The 24,649-nt window shown below is 36.7% G+C and overlaps 1 protein-coding gene across 1 annotated transcript; it reads right to left on the bottom strand.

Moving 5' to 3' along the window:
• Positions 1 to 546: 546 nt before the first annotated feature.
• Positions 547 to 20,341, bottom strand: LOC129277179 (protein SLC31A2-like). Its single transcript, XM_064110154.1, has 5 exons — positions 20,246 to 20,341; positions 12,712 to 12,890; positions 5,934 to 6,040; positions 5,066 to 5,261; positions 547 to 4,823 (listed from the first exon to the last, which is right to left on the bottom strand). Exons 3-5 carry the CDS (start codon positions 6,010 to 6,012, stop codon positions 4,505 to 4,507), a joined length of 594 nt encoding a protein of 197 aa, XP_063966224.1. The 5' UTR covers positions 6,013 to 6,040; positions 12,712 to 12,890; positions 20,246 to 20,341; the 3' UTR covers positions 547 to 4,504.
• Positions 20,342 to 24,649: the final 4,308 nt, after the last annotated feature.

The following is a 24,649-nucleotide window of genomic DNA, read 5'->3' as shown; positions in this document are numbered from 1 at the left end:
TTCGACACAAGCCTATTTGTTCCAAAGGTTTCATTCCCCTTTAAGCACCGTTTCTCACTGGACAATATAATTCATTAATAGGCGTGCATTTCAGAGACAAAATGGAGGTCAAAATGGTTCTCAGAATAGCAATTCAGAGAGATTTTATTTTTAGGTTGTTTTATCTCTCATTTTCATGAAGATATTTTTTAAATTTTATCTAAGATAAAAAGGATCTCAGAATGGTGACACAACATTTTCTCCAGGCATTATTTCGTCTAAGAGGGTTAGGGTTGCAATAGTCTTTTTTAATAATAAAGGATTAGGGTTAGGTCAGCCATTCTCAAGTACTTTTGAAGAAGCTCCACATTTCTTGTTGAGAATCTGTACTGCTCTTGTATCCAACACATGAATATTGCAGGGGTAGTCCAGCAAGGCCCTTGTAAGGACCGTTGCACTCCGAGGGGGCAAAGCCTCCTAAAGCTTTGGAATATGAAGACTTTTAAATGGCCAAGAGGGGCTCTAATTATTATCAACAGAAGAAATACACATATGTCAACAAACTAATGTTACTGACATGTAATGAAATTTAATGTGAAACATGTCACATAGGTTCAACTGTGTGCAGTATAGTTTCAATAGTCCTTTTGAATTTATTAGAACATGTATTTTGCCTTGAGTAAATGATTAACAAATGACACATTCAGATTTATTTTTCCTTATTTTATTGCACCATAATTAATTCAAAATTACAGATATAGCAGCAATATTGTAAAGTTAAATTTGCTGAATTTAAAGGATGATAATCATGATAGATGAAATTTTCAAAGACAATATCATATCTAACTTCACTGCTTCACTACAAAACTGAATTCTGATCATTCACACATAGATTTCTGTTAAATTGTTATTCAATAATCAACATAATCAAATACAGTGGACATCCTGACTGAAATTCTTTCAATAATCAACGAAATAAAAATATTACAGATGTAAAACTGTATGACAAAAGTAAATATACAAAGCATGATGATTTAAATAAAAAAGATAAAGACTTGATGTATAAAAATATGAAAATATATATACAGGCATTCACCGATGTTCAATGAAAATTGTAGATTATGCATTCTGTAAACTACAAATCTGACACAAGTTGGGAAAAAACTTGAACTTAAACAAGAGGTGAAATTAATGAACCAGTGCCAAAATAAATGATTTGGTAAAATTCAACACAATTTGAGAATATTCTCTTGCATATAAATCTACAACATTTTCTCATTGTACATGTGTATGTAACTTATAGCATTCATAGGAGATATTATAACAAGATACATACCAGCCATACTGTCAACACAGCCTAACAGATACCATTCTCTGAATGTTCTAAAACAGAATTATGTCCTAAATCACATTAAAACATTACTTCTATTAGTAAGATTTTAGCTTTAAATTCATGTGTATTGAATTTCCTAGTCTAAAAGTGTTAGAAAGCAAATTCATTCAATATTGCTGAAGCTTAAAAGGTTGAAAATGTCAGATATATATAGGTCTAAGTCACACAGATAAATGAAGAGAGATCATTTGAATCGAACAGAAAACTTTTAATAAATCTTTTTCCTACAATTGGTATTAAATCAGTCAGTATTGACATGAATAATTTTCAAAAATGTCTACAAAGCTATTCCTCATTGATTTTACAATAATGCACAATAAATTCACCGATGCTGTACACAATTTTCAACATTATAAAGTGCCACTGCTATTACCAACTACCCGGTACTGTGGAGATCACAAAGACTGATATCATTCTATACATTTTACAGTGAATTAGTGATGTCTACAGGGACACAACACAAAGTTCAAAATTGAAAGTCTTTAAACTGTAAACAAGCAGAGAAGATATCAAAGCAACAGGAAATACATGTAGATTTGAAAATAAATTCTGAGCATAAGACGTTTATGTTGAGAGTTGGAAGGATCAAGCATTGGATATAAAATATCGCTTTATAATAATACTTATAGTCATTATTTTAAAAATTACGCCATATGGATACAATTTCAGACATTCATATTGTTCTTTTTATATGCATATATGCTTACAACATTTTTAAGTACTAAATTTAAACCATTGTTTTCCAATCAAACAAGGAAATCAAAATGACTATAATGAGAACTGGAAGTAATACAGAAGAGTTATATTGTTTTCATTATCAATTATTTACTTAATTTTACTCTACCCTTTGAAAATAGTTTCTTCTTGATATCAAACTCAAAGTATGATAGATTCAGATTATTCTCAAACTAACATATTCAGGTATCAAAATGAAGGGGTTATAACCTAAAAATATTATAACACATTACATGCTCTCCTACAGAAGAAAATAGTTTCAACACAGGTGGAATGCCTCTGGCAGTCTCGCCTGCATTACTGTACTTGATTCAATATAGCAGCAGTATTGACTTCTAAAACAACTATTGAATAATTATATATAAAAAACATGATTCATATGATAATGAAAAACTATGTTGACCCTAAATGACCTTTGACCTTGTTCATGTGACCTGAAACTCGGGCAAGATGCTAAATGATACACCCTTACCTTAATTTTAAGTTTTATAAACTAAATCCATAAACTTTCAAAGTTATAACATTTCAAAAACTTAACCTTGGTTAAGGTTTTGATGCTGATACCCCGACATGGTCTAACTTCATTGACCCTATTTGACCTTTGATCTTGGTCATATGACCTGAAACTCAGGCAGGATGTTCAGTAATACTTGATTAACCTTATGTCCAAGTTTCATGAACCAGGTCCATATACTTTGTAAGTTATGATGTTTAAAAAACTTGACCTTGTTTAAGATTTCAATGTTGACGACGGCGCAGTTGCCGCCACTGTCGTCGTCGTCGGAAAAGCGGTGCCTATAGTCTTGCTCTGCTATGCAGGTAAGACAATTAAACTTAAGCCCAAAACGAGAGTTTTCCTCTGTTCATCTTGCATTTTGGAAAGTCCATCAGGTTGGGTCAATTTTAGTGACCTCCCAGAGCCCCAAACCATGCCTCATTTAAGCAAGGTAAATATCTTCCAATGATTACTACAGCAAAAAATGATAACCACAAAGATTTACTTATTAAACAGCATGATGTGTTGCCACTTCAGACCTGAAAATTTATTGCCAATGAAAAATGAATGTGACGTCCATGTAACATTAATAAAAAAAAGAGGCTTCTAAAAATCCAGAAACCAAATCTGAATTTATCTTCACTAAAAAATAGAATAGTTGATACCGACGTTACATGGACATCTTATAATTTTTCTGACCCAACCCATTGGACTTTATACCCACTTCAAATAGAAATATAATGTATTTAGAACTATACAAATACAATAGCATTTCAGCTGGAAGCACTCAATCATAAGCAATCACTTGGCTCACATTCATCACTGAAATTATACTGACCAAATTTTAATAGCACAAGTTAGTTTCAGTTGTATCATTTTAAATATAAACATCTGTAATTATGTACAATCTATATACTCATCTCTTTAGAACTACATGACTGCTGTCCCATTCATTTCCACTCCCTGGGAGTATTTGTACCATATGCTTACTGACCTGGGGCCTGTCACACAATGTTTAGCAACGATCGTAGAACATTTCTCTACGATTGATTGCATTGACTACAATGTATAATCGATCATAAAAATCAAGCGAACGATTAATTGCTAACCTTTGTTATGGGTGCCTTGAATATGGAAGTAGAATCTGCATAAATCCTATCTGTATGGTACACAGAAATCTGTTCAAATATGGGGTGTTACAAAGGAATTTATGTTCAGTTTCAAATCAAGTTTCAAGCTAAAAATCCAGTGCAAGTCCTTTGAATGAATTGAAATTTGTAGTTGATTTGCATTCAATTGCAACTCCAATTTCTTGTAACACCACATTACGCTTGATTTGAAATCTAAATAGGTAGTTTCAAGTGTTATGTTGAGATTTTTTTAGGTGCTATGGCACAAACCAGCACAAACCAGAGGGCTGTTTCATCAAGAGATAAGAGTGACTTAGAATTGCACTTAATTTGCCAGGTTTGTGCGGTATAAAGGTGTCCATGCATTGGTAAGATCATGCACAGAGTCACACCTAACTATTTGTGAAACATCCCCAAAACACCTAACTTGACTGTATTACACATATTTTCAACACTGACAGTCAGTATTGGAGTTCATTCATCAGCTTAAATTAATTCATGCTTTCAACTCCAATACCAAGACAAAATCATCCAAAGATCTTTGTCTTCCAACCAAACTTCTTTTTTGGTTCAAAGTGGCAAATAAGTTAGGTTATCATCTAGACAGAGGTCTTCAAGCAAATGGTGACCAGGGCCGGTAACATAAACCTTTGCAATTGATCAAGATTGATTGATTACATTGATTATTGTGTATGATCAATGAAATCATCAATCGCATGATCTATTGCTTCTGCTTTAAGTAACATGACCTTCATATAGATCTGTTTAATACTAGAGTGTTCCATAGTAATTGACTCTAGTAGATCCCTCAGCACCACTACCTGCCCCGCTTCCTGCACCACCTGTCTCATCACCCATATCCATCTGCCCACTTCTGGTCAAGCTATCCCTCTGGGCCCGTCTGTCTATAGGGGGCAGCCTTTTCTTGGGGCGTTTCCTGAACGGGGCAAACAGAAGGTAGCCAAACGCAGACCCAGCAGCAATGGAGATGAGGAAGTAGGCGTTGTAAGTCATGACAACCAACATTACAATGTAGCCCAGGCTGACTGAAACAATGTGGACGATGGTCCGACCAAGGTGAATCCGACACCTGTGTGTTAATAGGAATCGAAGAGGGTGAAAAATCTCCAAAATGTTTATCTTGCAAAGGTGACACATACATAGATATTACAATAAATATCACCATAGCAGTAAAATACTATGTACCATTTAGGTTTTGTTCTTTTCTTGTGACCATTATGATATAACATGTTTCCCGTAGCCCAACCTGAAATGGTTGTCTTTTACAACATGTACTAAATATATCATCTCACAGAAGTAAAAATAACTAACCTGCGTTGCTTAACTTTGGATACACTGCTTGGTATCTGTAAGGGGGCTAGGAGAGGCGATCGTCCATTAATAGGGGAGGACCAGTTCATTTCCAGAGGGTTAGTGGTATAGCGCCGGGTCAGGTAAGTACTGAGAGTGGCCAACACCTCCAGGAGGACTGAAGCGAAGGCAAAGAGAAGACAGGACAAGGCAAAATCTTGATGGAGACAAAAAGAGATGGAAAATATCTTGTTATTTATTCCTATTATTAATGTAGTGTTCTGTACTAAAAGATTGGATAAATGGTGTATAATGGTATTATTTTTCATTGCTCCTTCAGAGCTCCTTTCTTCATTGTCTCTCATCTGCTAATGAATATTAATGTATTTTTTTAAATATTTGCAAGTATCTCCCTACCTAAATATGTAGGTCTTTGACACATTAGAAATCAGTGATTGAGCTGGAGATTAACAGAAAATCTACAATCAATTATGACAAAAATGGAAAGTATTGACCTCAAATCAAAAAGGCTGAAAAAGCAAGAGTTCTAAAGTCTGCATACTACAGTGCGTATCAATAAAAAGTTTCTTAAATTGATTTTTTACATGAATTTGAAACAAACAGCTTTTTTCCAGCATGATATAGTCTCCTAAAATATCATGTGGCGATGCTATACTGGTACATGTCACTCAAAGGTTGCATGAGAATAAAGTCTGAAAATTTTGCTGGGTTCCTTTTACGTGTTCAAAATGTTAAGGAGACCCATCATGCCCCCCCCCCCCCTGCACATCCCTGGTAATTGAAGCTCAATCTCATAAATAATTATCTAATAAGTAAAATAATAAGAAAATATGCTCCAAATACCAGCAGCCGTAATTTTACAACTTACCCCATTTTGTCGTGATATCCCATCCTTGAAACAGAAGGTCTGTTGCAGTTGTTTTGAAGATAAACCACATCTGCATCATGGTGCTTTATTCGTTGAACTTATCACATCTAAACATGAAGATATGAAAATGAAAAAGATTTAAACTATGTGTAACATTCAACAAAATATATCTGACAGAAAATGAAATCATGATCTACATTAATTTTGATTACATTGTACCTGTCAATATTTCCCTATTTCATGAGAGTTGATGAAGATATTCAGTCACCGAAATAAAGAAAAATAATCCATAATCGTCACTTGAAAATGAAATCAACTTTATCATGCAAGCAGCCATCATCTGACATCTATTCATTCATCATCAAACTTCTTTTTTTTTTAATGAAACGGTTCTTCTCTTCTTTTTCCTCACAGATTCCAACAAATATTTTTTTTCAACCAATTATATATTTTTTGTAATTTGAAAAGATGAAACAATAAATATGAAATCTTTTTTGTCTGAAAATTAAGTTTGCTGTAAAAGAGGCATAGGCCTGTATGGTAACTATGGTTCTTTTACTAAGTAAATTCTATTTACAGACGTCAGATTTCATTTTATTGTATTTTATCCCATCTAAAATTACCCAACAAATTAAAACAAGTGGAATGCCTCTGGCGGTCTCACCTGCATCATGCGATTCAATATAGCAGCAGAGCAGTGCTGACTTTGAAAACTACTATAAAATAATTTTTCAAAAAAAACACCATACATATAATGATACAATACTACGTTCATTGATATTCGACCTTGATCATGTGACCTAAAACTTGTCAGTGATACTTGATTACCCCCATATCCACATTTCATACACACTATATCTATAAACGTTGAAAGGTATGACAGCAATCTAATAATTACCTCTAATAATTACCTCTAAAATGGCCAAAGTTCAATTACCTTAAATGACCTTTGACTTTCGTCATGTGACCTGAAATGCGCACAGGATGTTCAGTGATACTTGATTACTCTTATGTCCAAGTTTTATGAACTAGACCAATAAACTTTCAAAGTTATGATGGTATTTCAACAATAACCCCAATTTGGCCAAAGTTCATTGACCCTAAATAACCTAAATGACCTTTGACCTTAATCATGTGACCTAAAACTTGTCAGTGATACTTGATTACCCCCATATCCACATTTCATACACACTATATCTATAAATGTTGAAAGGTATGACAGCAATCTAATAATTACCTCTAAAATGGCCAAAGTTCAATGACCTTAAATGACCTTTGACTTTCGTCATGTGACCTGAAATGCGCACAGGATGTTCAGTGATACTTGATTACTATTATGTCCAAGTTTCATGAATCAGATCCATAAACAATCAAAGTTAAGATGGTAATTCAACAGATAGGCTACCCCCAATTTGGCCAAAGTTCATTGACCCTAAATGACCTTTGACCTTGGCCATGTGACGTGAAACTCAAGCAGGATGTTAGCAATACGTGATTAACCTTATGTCCAAGTTTCATGAACTAGGCCCATATATTTTTTTAAGCTATGATGACATTTCAAAAACTTAACCTTAGGTTAAGATTTTGATATTGATTCCCCCAACATGGTCTAAGTTCATTGACCCTAAATGACCTTTGACCTTGGTCATGTGACCTGAAACTCAGGCAGGATGTTAAGTAATACTTGATTAAACTTATGGCCAAGTTTCATGAACTAGGTCCATATACTTTCTAAGTTATGCTGTCATTTCAAAAACTTAACCTTCGTTTAAGATTTGGTATTGACGCCGCCGCCGTCAAAGAGTTCATCTACATGCAAGCATACAATTGTAAAAGAAACTTCTTCAGTCTACATTTAAACATGGATCCTACTAGAAAGAATACAAAGAGGGCAATTGCATTATATGAGTGTCTAAATGATTCCAAATGGTAGGCCCTGTGAAAGTAAACATTTTAAGAGCAAGAAAAGTATGAACTGGGGAAATGTGGAAATCGTGTCAAGTTGGGTAGGCCTATAAATGGATTTCTTAATTTCGAACAAACAAGTCAGAAAAATACTTTCTAAATCATGTCTATTTAGCTGGTACATAAAAATACCAACAAAGTAATAAAATAAATCTGTTACTTTCAATAACTAGTTAGAATAAAATAACTCCTGAACAAATTAAATCAATCACATGCTCTCCTATAAAAAAAATTTCAACCTAACCAAAGAAGGGTAAGCACAGAGTAACTAAGATCTGCACACGATGAAGTCTAGGTCAGCACCCATCAATAATCAACTCAACCAAAATATGAAGAAAATGGTATGGTCCACAAAATAAAATAACCCTTTTCAAAAATAAGAACCAATAAAAGCATTTAAAAGGGTGATCATGAGGTGAAATGAATACTATTAATGAGAACTTAACAATAAGGCCATGTGGAGTGGAAAGGGAATGGAAAACGAGTCATCCTTTCACACAGTAAAAAAAATCATCATTTGAATGATGATTCCAGTGAAAAATAAGGCTAATGACGAATATTTAGCACGTGTGAAACCAAACTAGAACATGATTAGAATCACGAACATAATCACAGTCACAATTACAATAGCAATCATCATTACAATGATGATTCAAGATTCACGTGTGAAAAGGCCCTAGGAAGCATGACCGAGGGGAAAATGAATGAGAGAATGGAATGCAATGAACCTGATGGAGTACTGTTGCTATATGGGGAGAGTGGAGATGGAATGAAGGATGAGATTAGGACAAAGTATGTGGATTGTGAAGATAGAGTGAATGATGATATCATCAGGCATCAATAGTTGGAATATAAAATATAGGACCTACAAAATATTTGTAAAAGTAGAACTAGTCCTATTTTGGGTGATGATTCATGTAGGCTCCACTAGACTACACTTCACTGCCACTACACTACCCCACACCTACCTGAACCACCAGGCAACTTGTTCTGACACTCCAAGTGACAAAGGTGTCACTATACTACACTACCCCACACCTACCTGAACCACCAGGCAACTTGTTCTGACACCCCAAGTGACGTCACTTTATGTGAAGAAATCATATAACTCATGCAACAACATGATCTTACAAACGATCGAAAACTAATCTTCTTACATTTCATCCTGTCTCACTCCTTGTCCTTGCTTCTATCAGTCTCAAAATTGGTGATTTAAAGCCAGTAGCAATTTCCTCACACGCATTAATTCACTGCCTATTCCAAAACATCGCAAACCCAAATTGCAGATGCACGGGGAATCGTGAGTCAAGACTCATGAATATTTATGAATATTCCAATAGGTCGTGATCAAGAAAATAGAGAAACGATCTTGATATCTAAAGGAATATTCATGAATATTCAGGAGTCTTGACCTACGATAACCCGCACATATGCAATTTGCGATGTTTGGAATTGGCAGTGAATACTACGGGCGAGGAAATAGCTACTATCTGTAAATCACCAATTCTGAGACCGATAGAAGCATGGAAAAGGAGTGAAACAGGGTAAAGTGTTGTTTTTGTATGAGTTATTTTGGTTTCCTAACAAAAAGTGACACCTTTTGTCCCTCAGAGTGTCAGTCCGTTGGATGCACCCTGAGGGTTCGGGTAGGTGTAGCGGTCAGGGTGACCAGACGTCCCTTTAAGGGTATCAAAAACATTGATTAAAAAAAAAGGTGGTTTTGAAAGACTGGGCAATGGTCAATCGTGGAGTCAAACGTATTTAGGGGGTTTTTTTTTCAAAAAGCTTTATTTTTCAGACTAGCCAAACATGTTTAGGGTATATTTTTCCCCAAGCTTTTTCCCGGGGTCATATTCTGGCGACAACTTGTTTAGGGGCCAAAATGTGTAAATGAAGCCCGCGAAAAACATATTTAGGGGGTTTTTTGCACAAGAGAAAAACTTGTATAGGGGGTGTTTGGAAATAATTTGGTCATGCACATGTACAGCAATACATTTGACTGCCCCCCCCCCCCCCTGGGTTCCGAACTTAATACATAATCATAAACATGATATGGCCATTGAGTCCCTGTACAGATCAAGTTAGAACTTCAGTCTCTGTATGTAATTGGTGAGTGGAGCCTATGGAGTTCAGTGGAACAACCAATAATATAACAGAGACTGAAGCTTTTCTTAGAGACAGTGATTTTCCATTTCAAAAAATGGTCTTTTCCATTTCTGAAAATCTGTAATTCCATTTCAACTTGATCTAAAAATAGAAATTCCGTTTTGTCACTGAAAATGTACACAGCAAAAACCTGAATTCTGTTTTGCCAAGGTGAATTCCATGAATTTTTACATGAAAAGTATAAGAACCAAACATAATTTCTGTTTTATTTACCGGTAAAACAGAAAAATCACTGTCCCTAGTTTTGGTCTAAGAAAAATCTAGACCAAAAGCTTTGGTCTCTGTTATGTTGGTTGTTCTGCTGAACTCCGTTGGCTACACTCACCAATTACAGAGACTGAAGTTCTAACTCGATCTGTAGCCTACAGGGACTCAATGGCCATATGTTTATGTATTAAGTTCGGATCAACCAGGGAAGTGGAGTTGCGCGACAGCCGAGGTAAGTCACTGTTTTGTCCCCTTTTAAGTTTATTTTTCCTGTTTTGGTGAATTTCAGGCCAAAGCAGAATAACAATCTTTATTTTGGTCCAGTTCCTTTTACATATTTTTATGATATAAAGACAAAAATCAATTAGCCATGTCGGGGGGATTTTGCAATGTTAACCCCCTAATGGTGGCTGTACGATAGCGAGCCATCTGTGTACGAGGAGAAATTTAAAAAAATGTTTAAAAACTCGAAACAGATGGCTGCCAGCTGTCTAGCACGACCCACTAGTTAAAAATCCACTGCCAAACGCAGTTCTTTGTGCGTGCCTAGCTTAAAGGACAAGTCCACCCCAACAAAAAGTTGATTTGAATAAAAAGAAATCCAACAACCATAAATAAGAAAGTTATGACATTTTAAAGTTTTACTTAATTTCACATAACAGTTATATGCACATCATGGTCGGTATGCAAATGACTGATGACAATCATCCACTGACTATTTCTTTTGTATTTTATTACATGAAATATTCTAATTTTCTCCTCATTGTCAAGTGAAACAACAATAATTCCTCCCTGAACATATGGAATAAGCTAATACTATATCATGGTTCAGTCCACCCATGGGTTCATATCATCTCGCGTGCGAAGGAATATCAGTCATATTCACGCGACACACACGACACATCCAAAATATACTGGGCTTTTGCCCACATAAAATATCACGCATAATCTGGTATTTCACATTCTGCTATGACACTTACCGAATCATTTAGATCCTTCCGTGACTTCTCCTTGAAGTTTCTTTTAAAAAATATGTATATTTTCTTGATCTTTGGTGAAGATTTCACGGAGATAAAATTTGGTTAGCGTGGATATCAATTTTCTCCTAAAGAGGGCGCGCGATTTAGATTCATATCAAAGACACGACAAGGGAAAGACTAGGCACCTACACTATTTTATACGCAAATCGATGCAAGGCATTACGCGAAGTCCGTGAAGTGTCCAATCTTTTCATTGTATAGACTTTGGTATACCGTATTATTGACGTTCGTTAAAGCTTGTACTGCTGGTTTCGTTCCAGGCATGTGTATTTTTTTCAATTTTTTTTTATTAGTCATCGTTTTAAATTAATTGCAAAAAAGTGTTATCATCGCCAATAGTTATCTTGAATTATGTTTTTTAAGGTATTTCATTTATTGGTGCCCATAATTAGTAAATTAATCCTAAGAATTGCGCATTCAAAGAATTTAGACACAGTTATAAAATTACCGAGGAGCTGAATCAAGGTTGTGAAATTTATTAGCGCCACCAACGGGCTTCCTTGTATTTCCGTAGAAGAGACAAACGAAGTCACTTGCTAGGCCGAGGTAAGCGAAATTTGCTCTTTTTATAATGAAATTATTTCCAAATCATAATTCATATGTATAATTTTTTCATGTATTGCTACTTATATACCGGAAAGAGCCCCGGTGCGTAGCGAGAAGGAGTTTCGGCAAACATTACTTCAGCAATGAAGCGATGTTTGCCGACTACTTCGAAATTCAGGGTCAAACACGGTCCCTTGTACAAGGTTAGTAGGCTATATATACTAACCTCGCAATAGTGTGAGTGGGTTCAGTCAAGTTTGTCCATATTCATGATATTGTCGAATTTATAGAAAATGAAATATTGTATAATTCAAACAATAAAAAACAAAAGAAATAGTGACGGACATCATCGAATGTCTCATTTCCATGTCACTTAGTTGTGCATATCACTGTTTTTTTTTTTTAATAAGCGAAACTTTAACGTTAAAATGTCATAACTTTCTTATTAGGCCTGGCCCTAGGCCCCCTACCTAATTATTTTACATCCGATTTTGATGATATTTTCAGTGTTATGCTAATTTGATTTTTCTCTATTTATTCAAATCAACATTTTCCTGTGGTGGACTTGACCTTTAATAATAATAGTAGCTAGCTAGCTACATCATAAAAAAATTGGTTATATCACTGTCTTATCACATTACCTTGTTCAATTGAATGAGTGGTTAAGACACATCAGTCCCATGCCTTGTTTTTCATGTTGCCTAAGCCCTAACGCAATTAGGCATTTTATTGGCAAACTAGCCAATTTAGATTCAGACTCACTTCTCAATACTAGATTATAAAGCACAACCCATATCATTAAATATTTTAGCAACTGTTGTGGAAGTATCCGAGTGGTACTACTTGATACTTACGAGATAAGACTTGCTGTAAACCCAGCAGAGAACTTGGAACCGGGGGATTGGTAAGTAGCTATAAGTCCTTTCCGCTTGCAATCCAAATCCAGTTCTGCCTGTGTGAACTCGCCCGCGTCAGGGCGATGGTCGTACGTACGTGGTCGTACGGCACGGGCGTACGTACGTGCGCCCTAAGACTATGGCAAGCCATGTGGTCCAAATACATGTATATAATGTATTACCATATAGTATATTTCACAACACACCTCCCGGCCAACAAGATTTATCCCCATAAATCTCCTTTTATTATCCTAACTTATAACGTGAAATATATATGGGATACGGCCGGAGAAGTGTGAGGGGCAAATCTGTTATATATAACTTCATGCCCATGGTTATATCTGAGCTGAACAGACTCACACATGGCATTACTCATAGTAGGGCAGCTTGTTTATTTAATTAAATCTCTTTATATCTGAGGTGCTTAACTGAGCGTTATTACAAACCTCCAGTTTAAAATTTCCAGGGGGGCACTCGACTGATTGACCACTAAAATGACCTTCCAATGGGAGTGTATAATCTGGACAGTCCGGCCCAGTACGTCGAGCAGACTTCTCAGTTTAAAATAAACCTAGTCCGTTCATATACTTGAAAGAGCCCAGGTCAAACCCGACGAAGCCCTCCCGTTTTTAGCCAAAAATATAAAGGAAGGTAATAACTTTCTTTCAGATCACCTATATTTATGTTAGAATTCCACGGTCCGTACAAATTGTGAATGATCTACCCAATATATAATTACAATATGCCTGTAACCCTCGCGTTGATGTTCTCAGGCCCGGGGACAAAGAAGAAATCCATGCAGCCTGGGCCTGGCGTGATTCTGCATAAGCTGATCTCGAATGACGGGTATACAGATAGGGTAGCGAAAGGACAGGGGCAATGGTCAAAGGCGGCCTGATGTTCTGCCGTCCAAATCATATTAAATTCATATTTGCTGGTGAGGCCATATAGTGTGGCCCTGCAACCTGAGCGTAATTATTTGAGGAATACACGATGATAGTTGACAAGACCGAGTAGGCCTAACTGCCCCATCTCTTGTAAGAGAGGGCAAGTCCGCCACAGCCTTGATATGATTTTCCTTCAAATCAGGGCCATTACCATCCACCACTGTCTGGGAATTCTATACGGCGATGGGAGAATGATTAATTTTTGGGCTTTGGCTCAAACTTACATAAGCCCAAAACCAATAAAAATCCTTTAAAAAGAATGAAGCATGACATTTCAATAAAAACGTAATGTAAAATATGTCGCGTCTTCAATATTGGCTATATCATGTCCCTCAACTCTGATGTTAATATATAAGCCCTAGCTAGATCTTAATTCAACTGAGGGCATTATATGCCTTAAGAGGGAAGAGTTAGGACATCATACAGGTACATATTGGGTTACCCAGTGAGATTCAAAGGTCATAACGAAAAATTATTTATTCTGAAAGTAATTGTTTACTTGTAAACGGTCAAAATAATTTCAGAATCTCTTTAATGCGACTACAAAATATCGCCCGAGGTCTTGATAATATATCCACACGGGTAATTTCATGACCAGATGAACCTCGTAGGGTAAACCCAACCTTTAAAAGTATAGGGTTAAAATAGAGGTGGGACTTAGTTTATCAATCAGCTCTTGTTTCTTGTTGGCTGAGTGATTAATGAGCATGTACCATAAGAAAATTGAGCACATGTGACGTTAAAATCAATTATTTGCAGTATATGCACAATTAAAATTGCTCACTGAAATGCAACGCTTGACCCATTTCAAGGTACAACGTAATCTCCAATGACCTGTGAAGCTAAGTCCTGTCCTCACAAATTAAATTAAAATCAAAGCCAAGTTTCTTTACAAAGTATATTGCACTTCATATTGCTTTATAAAGTTAGTTAGGGATTTTCATTGCAACATTGGAATGTCTTTACTCGACAAAGTTTTCACGCAAATTATTGTTCTCATGACAATTAACATTATCTTTCCGAGATACACTTTGACTAGGAAAGTGCATGCATATGTCGTCAACCGTACATGAATGATATAGTATGCTTTACAAATGTAAAACCTGACAAAACACAACCTTGCATGAAATTTTACAATCTGGTCATCGTACAACATTGCAATGAATTTCCCTACATACTTTATTCTAACCCTTCTCCCTCTCCATTTCTTTTTAGGTGGTGGCCAAGGTGGGATCAACCACAGGATGCACAAAGATGGTGGCGTATCTCCTTTGGAGAATAAGCTATGGGCATGCAAGAGAGTCCCTTCCTCATCGTGAGATGTGGAGGGTCCGTCTCGCATTCCCAGTGCATCCCCGGAAGTCTGGCCAAACAACTGCTTCAATTCACCATGACCACCTGTTGGAACTTGGGAGGAAATATCAATGCTTCTCCCTGAACATGATGTGTCCTTAATCCTGATAGATATGATATCATGTGAACTAGAAAGAGGGGGAGAGGGTTGGTCCTTACATATTGGGATCGGGGTCGGACCAATTCCTCCGATCCCAAATCGTTTCCCTGATGGTGTTCTTCAGGTGTGACAGATTCATCAACTATTAGGGCCCTGCCTGGGCTGAAGAGGACCAAGCCCCTCATATTCATTACATGATATACTCTCTTCCAGTGAGGGTGTTACCGAAACTGGATAAGAGTTAGTGTGGCTGGAGAGGGTCTGATTCTTTCCAGCCTCATGGACACCCTCTGGGAACACCCTAGATTCATGTAAAGCTCTTATTTGACTCAGTCGCTCTCTGTTGGAAAGAGCAGTGGTCAGGTCTTGAACCGCGGACTCTATTTTGGAAACAGAAGTGGTCAGGTTTTGGACCGTGGCGTCTATTAGTACACCAATCGTTTCAATGCGATTACTCACAGAGTCCATCTTGTCTTCTAAAATCACAAAGCGTTTTTCAATCAACCTATCTCTGATAGAGAGAGTACTTCTTTCTTCTTGATACTGTGATTGTTTTGCTGGATCCCCAGAGGGAAGTAGAACCATGTTGTTTTCCCCCCTGGAATCCTTGCATTTTGATGAATTGGGGGTATCCCCAACATTCTTGTGTGATGCGGTGTTAGCAACAGAGGGCACAGTCTTCAGAATTTGACATTTTTGATCTGGCTCTAAGGTTGTCACTGGCCTGCTACTATCGCCCGCATCACTCTGGTATCCATTGGTAGATTCTTGAAAGTGGACAGGTGATGAGTAACAAGTATCCCGCGGATGGTCACGCGTTTGTTGTGCAGGTAACTGATAATCTTCTTCAACTGTCCATCCCTCAGAAGATGGAGGAGCCATTACTGAGCATCTGCAGTCGGACGGGCTGGGAAATGAAGGGGACCGAGTCTCACACCTTCGATGATCCTGAGATGATCGATGGGGTGGACCGCGGTATACTTCATCTTCCCGGACCCGGGAATGATATGTACTGGGGTACTCAACACTTCCTTGAGAATGGACGGGTGAAGGGGGAAGAGTATTCAGCTGGTGATGATCATTAGCTGATCTTCTAGGAGAAGACTGTCTGTAACCTTCACCCTTCCATTCTTCAGAATGTGAAATAGAATAACGGGCGGATGAAGAGGGTCGAGTATCTCCCTGAGGGGAATCAAAAGATGAATCCCGAAGAGGATATCTGTACCCGTCATCCCTCCGTTCTCCGTAAGATGATTGAGAACGACGGACGGATGAAGGGGGGCAAGAATCCCGCCCGCGAGAAAAAGAATTCGATTCTCTAGGGGCTGGGTGCTGCCTGTAACCTTCATCCCTCTGTTTTTCTTCACAAGGTGATGGAGGTATATATTGGTCACGATACCTATCATAGCCCCAATGTATTCGTAATGGAGATTCGTTATGATATTGGGGTGGATCGTATTGTTTTAGAAAGTCACCTCGCCGTCGCAGTGGGGTACCGTCCCGATTGTCGTAAGCCTGATCCCGATACTGTGTTGGGGATCCGTGACGGACCCTTCCGCTGCAATGAAGGGTAGATTCCTGAAAGTGATCACCCTTCGTTATCGAGTCATATTGATGACGATGATAATGGGGTAGGTCATGCTCTCTTGGAGAATCACCTCGCCATCGCAGTGGGGTGCCGTCCTGATTGTCATAATATGCCTGATCCCGATAATGTGAATGTGGTAGGGGTTCGTGACGGACCCGTCCGCTGTGACGGAGGGCAGACTCTTGATATTGACTATCCTTAGTTATTGATTCATATTGACAACGATCGTACCCGCCCCGCAGTGAAGTATCATAATGGTAATAATCATCATCATCCCTGTAATAATTTCGTGGGGAGATGGAATGCTTACGGAGCGGAGGGGATCTGTTAGTGCAGTCCCTACTTCGGTAGTTTTGATCTTCCCCATCATGGCCATGCCACTCTGTCCTTCCATGTGCATTGCGGCCATGCCATGAAACATCTGGGGAAGAATCATTATCTTCCATCGACCTGTGACTGATTACATGTCCAGAATTCCTCCTATCAGGGTAATCCATATTGTTATGTCTGCGAGAGACTTCGTATTCATTCCGATAGTGATGATGAGAGGTATCATCTTCGGAAGGACATTTATTATGCCAGTTGATCATAGCCCCGTTGCCTTCATATGATATTTTCAATATTCAAATCCCAAATGTAAAGCACTGGGTGGGCATATGAACGCTCTCTCAAAGATAATTGTACAAGTCCTACTCTACACTTACAAACTACACTACAATGATACAAAGCTGAAATTAACAGCCCACAAATTGTATATATTTTACTTTACAAGTCGCGAATTGTGTTACGAATTGCATCGAGAATATTACAAGTCGCAAATTTGTGCTGCGAATTGAAATGAAATTCAAGTCGCAAATTATATACAACTTGCGAATTAAGTACACAAAATATAATTCAAAATGCTTTTATAATGTACGCAATATGCGTTGCTTACAAACCTGAAAGTCAGATCTGTAAAATGATTATACAATCATTAACGATGTGTACTCGCTGTCAAGTTGCATATAATATCTTAACTACAAAATATATGAAAAAATGATTTATTTACAAAGACATAGTAAAGAGTATTGATTTGCACTCGGAATGCTGAATACATTCAGGATTCCGTTTGCAAAAAATACAAAAGGAAATTCTATCAACGTACGTGTACACAAAGTTCCAATTTGATAAGCTCATGCACAATAAATAATTATTACGTGCATGTGTACTCTTCTACATATAAATGATACACCTATATGGGGGTATGGTCTTATGGAACTATATTCACTGAATTCATTCCAGTGCTTATTTATATATATATATAAAATCACTGAATTTATTTCAGTGCTTGAAAACTCACCGGATTAATTCCAGTGTTTTTAAATAATACGATCACTGAATTTATTCCAGTGCTTTATTTTAAATACACAGAACACTAGCGCTCACAGGCTAGATAAACTGATGGGCGCTTGAATATATTGAATATAAAAAAAATATGGGCACTTGGTATATTCTCAGTGCCGTGTGATTATGAAAACCAAAGTGCCGAAAAAATCAACTTTAAAATCAGCACGAATTAAGTCTATCGAATTTGCCTAAAGAATTGCACGGATAGAAATAATGGGTTGAAATCATAGAGATATAGCACCGCCCTCAGGAGTTCTAACAGGGCAAGTGCATCCAATATATAAATAAATTTCACTTGCTGAAAGACGGAATATATTACTGCAGAATTTTTCGGTAATGCGACCTCACACTTTGATATAATCCACGTGTGTATAAGATAACGAATTTTGTTGGAATCATAAGTTACAATAGACCTAATTGAAATAAAATAATCACGATCGGGAATAAAATCCGACATTGAGTATAAAATAATAATAATGCATGTTTATAGTGGAACGGCTCGTAAATGCGGTATTTAAATGAAATAATATATATATCGGAAATAATGAAAAGGTATCTTTATACAAGGCGACGATCACTGCTGGATGATCGATGTCCAAGCCGTTGAAGACTGCGATGTCTAGAAACACAACAGCTTCAAGAAAAATGATACACAAGCCCACGACTCTCACTTCAGACAACAGTCAACAATGACACGCTTCGAAATAAATCCACAGAGCCGATTTTTTTTTTAATGCCTTTTTTTGGCTCCGCGAAAACACTCAACAGGTCAATCACTCCAATCAACTGGCTTGTGTCACACCACAAACAATCACCAAATTCAATTAAATAAACAAATTAAATGTTAAACAATCTGCCTGAAAATTACTATACGAATTGTAATCTCGAATATTGATGTGAGAAAACCAAGAATCAGAAAATAATGAGTATAAAACAGATCTCAATTGAAAAAGCTAAATCTTTGCCCTCTCCTCCTTATGTATTTTTTAAGTTCGAGGAAAATATACAAGGGCAAAAGAATTTCAAAATAATTGATCTGCTTCTCTTTTGGTGAATATAATGTAGCTAACAGAAAACATTAAATTTCAGCAGCAATTTCAGGCAGTCTAAAATAATACTGAAGACAATTTATCCGTATGTAATTTACAACGCAATCACTCACACCAATCAACCAAAGTTAAATCGAATAATGTTTCCACCAAATTAATATAAACCCCAAAACTACATATATAAATTCAGAGTATAATTATGTATTCATAATAGTTTTGTAATTTAGGAAATAAACAGGCTACTTGCCGGAAAATGTACTTTGAAAAAAGAAATTGAGAGATTTGCCAAACCCTATCAGGTGGCCAAATCAGTAAATTCAAGCAAAAAATAAGCAACAAAGAAACAATAATATGATATGTAGAGCCTAAAATATATAAGTGGAAACACTATTCCTAAATTATAAATCACTCACCGAACTCCGGCTCAAATTCCAGTGAACCCCTCGTCGGCAAGCAAAAAATACGAATAGGTCTACTGAGTAGCAGAAATACTATATCCAAAATATCCTATGTAAACTCGGTAAAGAAAAAGAAAATTCAACACATTAAGTATAGAAAATCAAGAAGTATAGCATATATTTAACGAATTATTATAGGAATTGACTTTAATGTAGAGAAAAGCAATCAAAAACGGCAAAACCAATTAACTTTCGCGCCAAAAGGCGGGGATTAAAATTCCCAGGTACGGGCACAAAACAACTATTTTGTATATGAATGGCCCGTACGGCGTTGGTTCTGCAGCTTCCCGCCAAATTGGAAAATGAAAACTGAGCCCTAAAAATACTTAAATGACTAATATTCTACGGAAATTTACGATTCAGTTACCTAACTAAACATCCAAAAGTAATTTAGAACAAAAATAAACGCCCGACTACGATCGTCTGACTTCAACTGTGTCTATGAGAAAGACACGTACTGAAGTTCGACAATATACGGCTTTACGTAAGTTGCCGTCTGCAACTAAAAAAAAAAATAACAAAATATATACAAAAACTCACCCACGCAGCTTCGAAATGGCTCGCAGCGTCAGTGTTGTGGAAGTATCCGAGTGGTACTACTTGATACTTACGAGATAAGACTTGCTGTAAACCCAGCAGAGAACTTGGAACCGGGGGATTGGTAAGTAGCTATAAGTCCTTTCCGCTTGCAATCCAAATCCAGTTCTGCCTGTGTGAACTCGCCCGCGTCAGGGCGATGGTCGTACGTACGTGGTCGTACGGCACGGGCGTACGTACGTGCGCCCTAAGACTATGGCAAGCCATGTGGTCCAAATACATGTATATAATGTATTACCATATAGTATATTTCACAACACAACTAATTTTATCTCGTAAGACTTCGCAACATACCAGTGTCAGTGAAACTCCTTGATCGCGAACAGGATAGAGAGGCCGGAGGAGTTGAAGTCGCTCTGCACTCTCGACTCACGAGTTTGTCAGCAGTGCAGTGATGATTAAATCACATGACTGTGCTATGGCATCTATTAATTCTGGATGCGCACGCACGTAAAAAAACAAGGGGAAATCCCCATCCTCTAAAAATGGGACTGTCCCTCATAAAATTAGTTTCTATATATATATATATATACCTTCCGGATCAACATCAATGTAACAAAAACATTATTCTGTGGGTGAACAAAGCGCTTACTTATTATGGAATCAGAGGGATAGCCTTGGAGTGGTTCAGGAACTACCTCAGAAGTGGGCAGCAATATGTTTCCATAGCAAATGTAAATTCCCCTACCAAATCTATATCATGTGGAGTCCCTCAAGGCTCAATCTTGGGTCCGCTTCTTTTTTGGTCTACATTAATAAATCTTCAAGTACTTTATCATTCATTCTTTTTGCCGACTCAAATATATTTTTTCCCATAAGGACCCCAAACATTTACTTGACACATTCAATAAAGAATTAAAACTAGTCTCGGAGTGGATCAAAGCCAACAAATTATCGCTTAATCTCAATAAAACAAATTACATGCTCTTCAGCAATATCATTGATGAACTCCCAGGTAACATTACTTTTGATAATATTAATCTTCAAAGAGTATTAAATAGGACATATTTCTAGGAGTAAATATCGACGACAGACTGTCATGGAAAGAACATATAGATCACACATGCAAAATAGTTTCACGGAATATTGGAATTATAAATAAAGTTAAATTCTACTTCCCGGCTCGTATATTATTAAACTTATACTTTACGCTGATACTCCCGCATTTGAACTTTTGTATTATTGCATGGGGGTTTTGTGCTGATTTTTATTTGAATAGACTTTTACTACTCCAGAAAAATCTTTGTGCGTTATTTGCCATTCTCATTATCGGGCACATACGAAGGTTCTTTTTAAAAGTCATGGTATTCTTAAGATACATGATCTTTACCATTATAATCTTGGATCTTTTACAACCTTAGTAGAGATGAACTACCAGACGTATTTTATTCTATGTTTACAAGAAATATCAATGTTCCTCACTACCCTACAAGATCTGCTGGACTTTTCCATTTACCTAGAACGAGAACATTATTAACAAACAAACTGTTCATATCTTCTGGCATCAAACTTTGGAACTCACTTTCGCAAACTTTACGAAATAAGCCAACTATTCATAGCTTCAATAGAGCACTTAAAAAAAATCTAACCAATAACTATAACACTCACATCATTCATCCTACTTAGGATATCTTGTGGATCTTCTGTTCTTCCGGATCCCCCCCCCCCCCCGCCTTTATTTCGCTTCTTTTCCCGTCTCTACTTGTGCAGATTTGTTTTTTGTTTGCTTTCTTTTACTCGTTTTTTGTCCTTTGTTTTGTAGTTGTTGTTTTATTTATTTCAATTTGTCTGTTCTTATACTATTTCGTATGTCATGTTTTTGTTTAACTTTTTTGTCCTGCCTTGTTCTTGTACCGTTCTGTGACGTCCTGTTTTTGTAACGTTTTGTTTTGTGTGTCCTTTTCACTTTTTCTTCATATCTTGTAATATAATCCAGCCTTGTGTATCTTTTACTTGGGAGAATATGTAAAAAAATATATTTAACAAGGACTTACATTTAATTTCTACAAGAAAGATATGATGACTTGTGTATTATATATATTTTGAACTTCAACAAGAAAGATATGATTTGTATATTATACAGTGCGTCCCAGAAAAAACGAAACCGAGATTTAGCGATGATTTATCATAACTTAATCTAAAAAGCAATGACCTACCAATGTAAAGCTTAGAATCTCCTCTTTCATCTGAAATTACTTAGATTATGTCACATGTACGCATGAGTGAGCAAAAACAATTTGAAGAGGGGATACCAAAAAGTCATTTGGCGGGCTGTATCTGGGTTTAAAAAAGAAACCACATTTTTAAAAAGTTCAATATCTGTTCTTTAATTTGATACCTCAATAACAGAAAATGGTCAAGAAATAACAAAGTTCTGGTTATTTGAAAACAGGCTTGAATTTCAATAATTTCATAAAATGGAGAGGTTTTACAGGCTAGCGTTCAAATTCACTCGACACTCCGTTTTGTTGACGATCAGCCATGCATTAAGTCTTTTGTTAACCGTGCGATAGCTTCTGTGGGAAACCGTTGAAAGCACGTTTATTTAATGAAATTATGGAAATACAAGCATTGTTTCGAGGGAACATTACTTATTTACTTCTTGACCATTTTCTGTGATTAAGGTATCAAATAAAAGAGCAGATATTGAACTTTTTATGCATGTGATTTTCTTTTTGAAATTCAAACACCCCCCGTCAAATGAGTTTTTGGTATCCTTTTTTCAAATTGTTTTTGCTCACTCATGCGTGAATGAGGAATACTCTTTTTACACAGCATTTTTTTAAAGTGGGCTAACCCCACCTTTAGTACGGGATTATTTGGCCCTGCAAAAAAAAAGCAGGGTTATTCCAGCAATTGCGGCCTAAGAGCGATAGTACGGGGTTAAGATCGCTAGTGTAAAACGAAAGTGGGCTAAGCTTAACCCCGTACTATAGGTGGGGCTAAATGGCAATTTAGCCCCACCTATAGTACGGGGTTTGGTGTCACAGCACACCCTTGTAACGATTCTGGTAACATTCGAAGTATTTTTGGATAAATTAAACTGATGTTATTGGTAATTTTGAGGGCCATTAGTGGCCAAAATTACCATAAGCTGTTAAATAGGGTCATTTACAGTGATACATTTGGAATCAGCATAAAATTCTACACAAAATGGACCTTTGAATGCATTCCCATTTTATAAGGGAAGAAGATAAAACACGCTGGAGACCTTAAGTTCTTACGTATTTGCACAGTACATGAATGTAAAACTGCGCGACTGGTCAGTTATGTCTAAAGTGCCCAAAATGGCCCTCATAGGTCAAAACTGATGGAATAAGTTACATGAGGTCAAAATACTCTCATGATGTTCAATTTAAAGATATAATAAACCAATGCTTGGTGTCACAGCACACCCTTGTAACGATTCTGGTAACATTCGACATATATTTTGATAAATTGAACTGATGTTATTGGTCATTTTGAGGGCCATAAGTGGCCAAAATGACCATAATCTTTTGAATAGGGTCATTAAGAGTGATATATTTGGAATCAGCATAAAATTCTACACAGGACTGACTTTTAAATGCAATCCCATTTAGAAGATACATGCTGAAGACCTCAAATTCCTGTCGATTTGCACAGTTTATTATGCAGAATTGCGCGAATGGTCAGTTATGTCTAAAGTACCCAAAATGACCTTCATAGGTCAAAACTGATGGAATAAGTAACATGAAGTCAAAATAATTTTGAGATGTTCAATTTAAGGATTAATACACCAATGTTAAGTGTCACAGCACACCCTTGTAACGATTCTGGTAACATTCGAAGTATTTTTGGATAAATTTAACTTGTATTATTGGTCATTTTGAGGGACATAAATGACCAAAATGACCACAAGCTTTTAAATAGGGTCATTGAGACTGATATATTTGGAATCAGCATAAAATTCTACACAGGATAGACTTTAAAATGCAATCCCATTTAGAAGATACACGCTGAAGACCTCAAATTCCTGTCGATTTGCACAGTTTATAATGCATAACTGCGCGAATGGTCAGTTTATGTCTGAAGTACCCAAAATGACCGTCATATGTCAAAACTGACAGAATAAATTATATGAGGTTGATTGTTATGATCCAGCGCACATTTTAAAAATAAATGTGGATTTCTAAAGACATCCAATCTTTGTTCTGATCAATGTTTGTAACACATTTCGGACAAAAAAATCATGAAAATTGTCATTTTTGGTCAAAACATGGCCAAAATGACCACTTCTAGTGTGATTTTGAAAATGAAACCACTTTATTTGGAATCTGGGTGCATTTTTGCTTAGGATAGACCCTTTTAATTGGATGTGGTTACAAAAGCATTCTGTTAAGGGACCATTTTCCAAAGAGTAGTCAAATTGGTCATTTTTGGTCAATAATTGGCCAAAA

The sequence above is a fragment of the Lytechinus pictus genome, chromosome 15 (assembly GCF_037042905.1).
Source record: "Lytechinus pictus isolate F3 Inbred chromosome 15, Lp3.0, whole genome shotgun sequence".
Lineage (NCBI taxonomy): Eukaryota > Metazoa > Echinodermata > Echinoidea > Temnopleuroida > Toxopneustidae > Lytechinus > Lytechinus pictus.
The sequence above is the reverse complement of the archived record's forward strand: the minus strand, read 5'-3'. Positions and strand labels throughout refer to the sequence as shown.

What these genes read in the sequence shown, in the direction of transcription:
- LOC129277179 (XM_064110154.1), bottom strand. Translation starts at nt 6,012, where the DNA reads ATGATGCAGATGTGGTTTATCTTCAAAACAACTGCAACAGACCTTCTG. An exon ending in GGATATCACGACAAAATGGG is followed by an intron (nt 5,262 to 5,933) that starts GTAAGTTGTAAA and finishes GTCTCCATCAAG; the next exon opens with ATTTTGCCTTGTCCTGTCTT. An exon ending in TCCAAAGTTAAGCAACGCAG is followed by an intron (nt 4,824 to 5,065) that starts GTTAGTTATTTT and finishes ATTAACACACAG; the next exon opens with GTGTCGGATTCACCTTGGTC.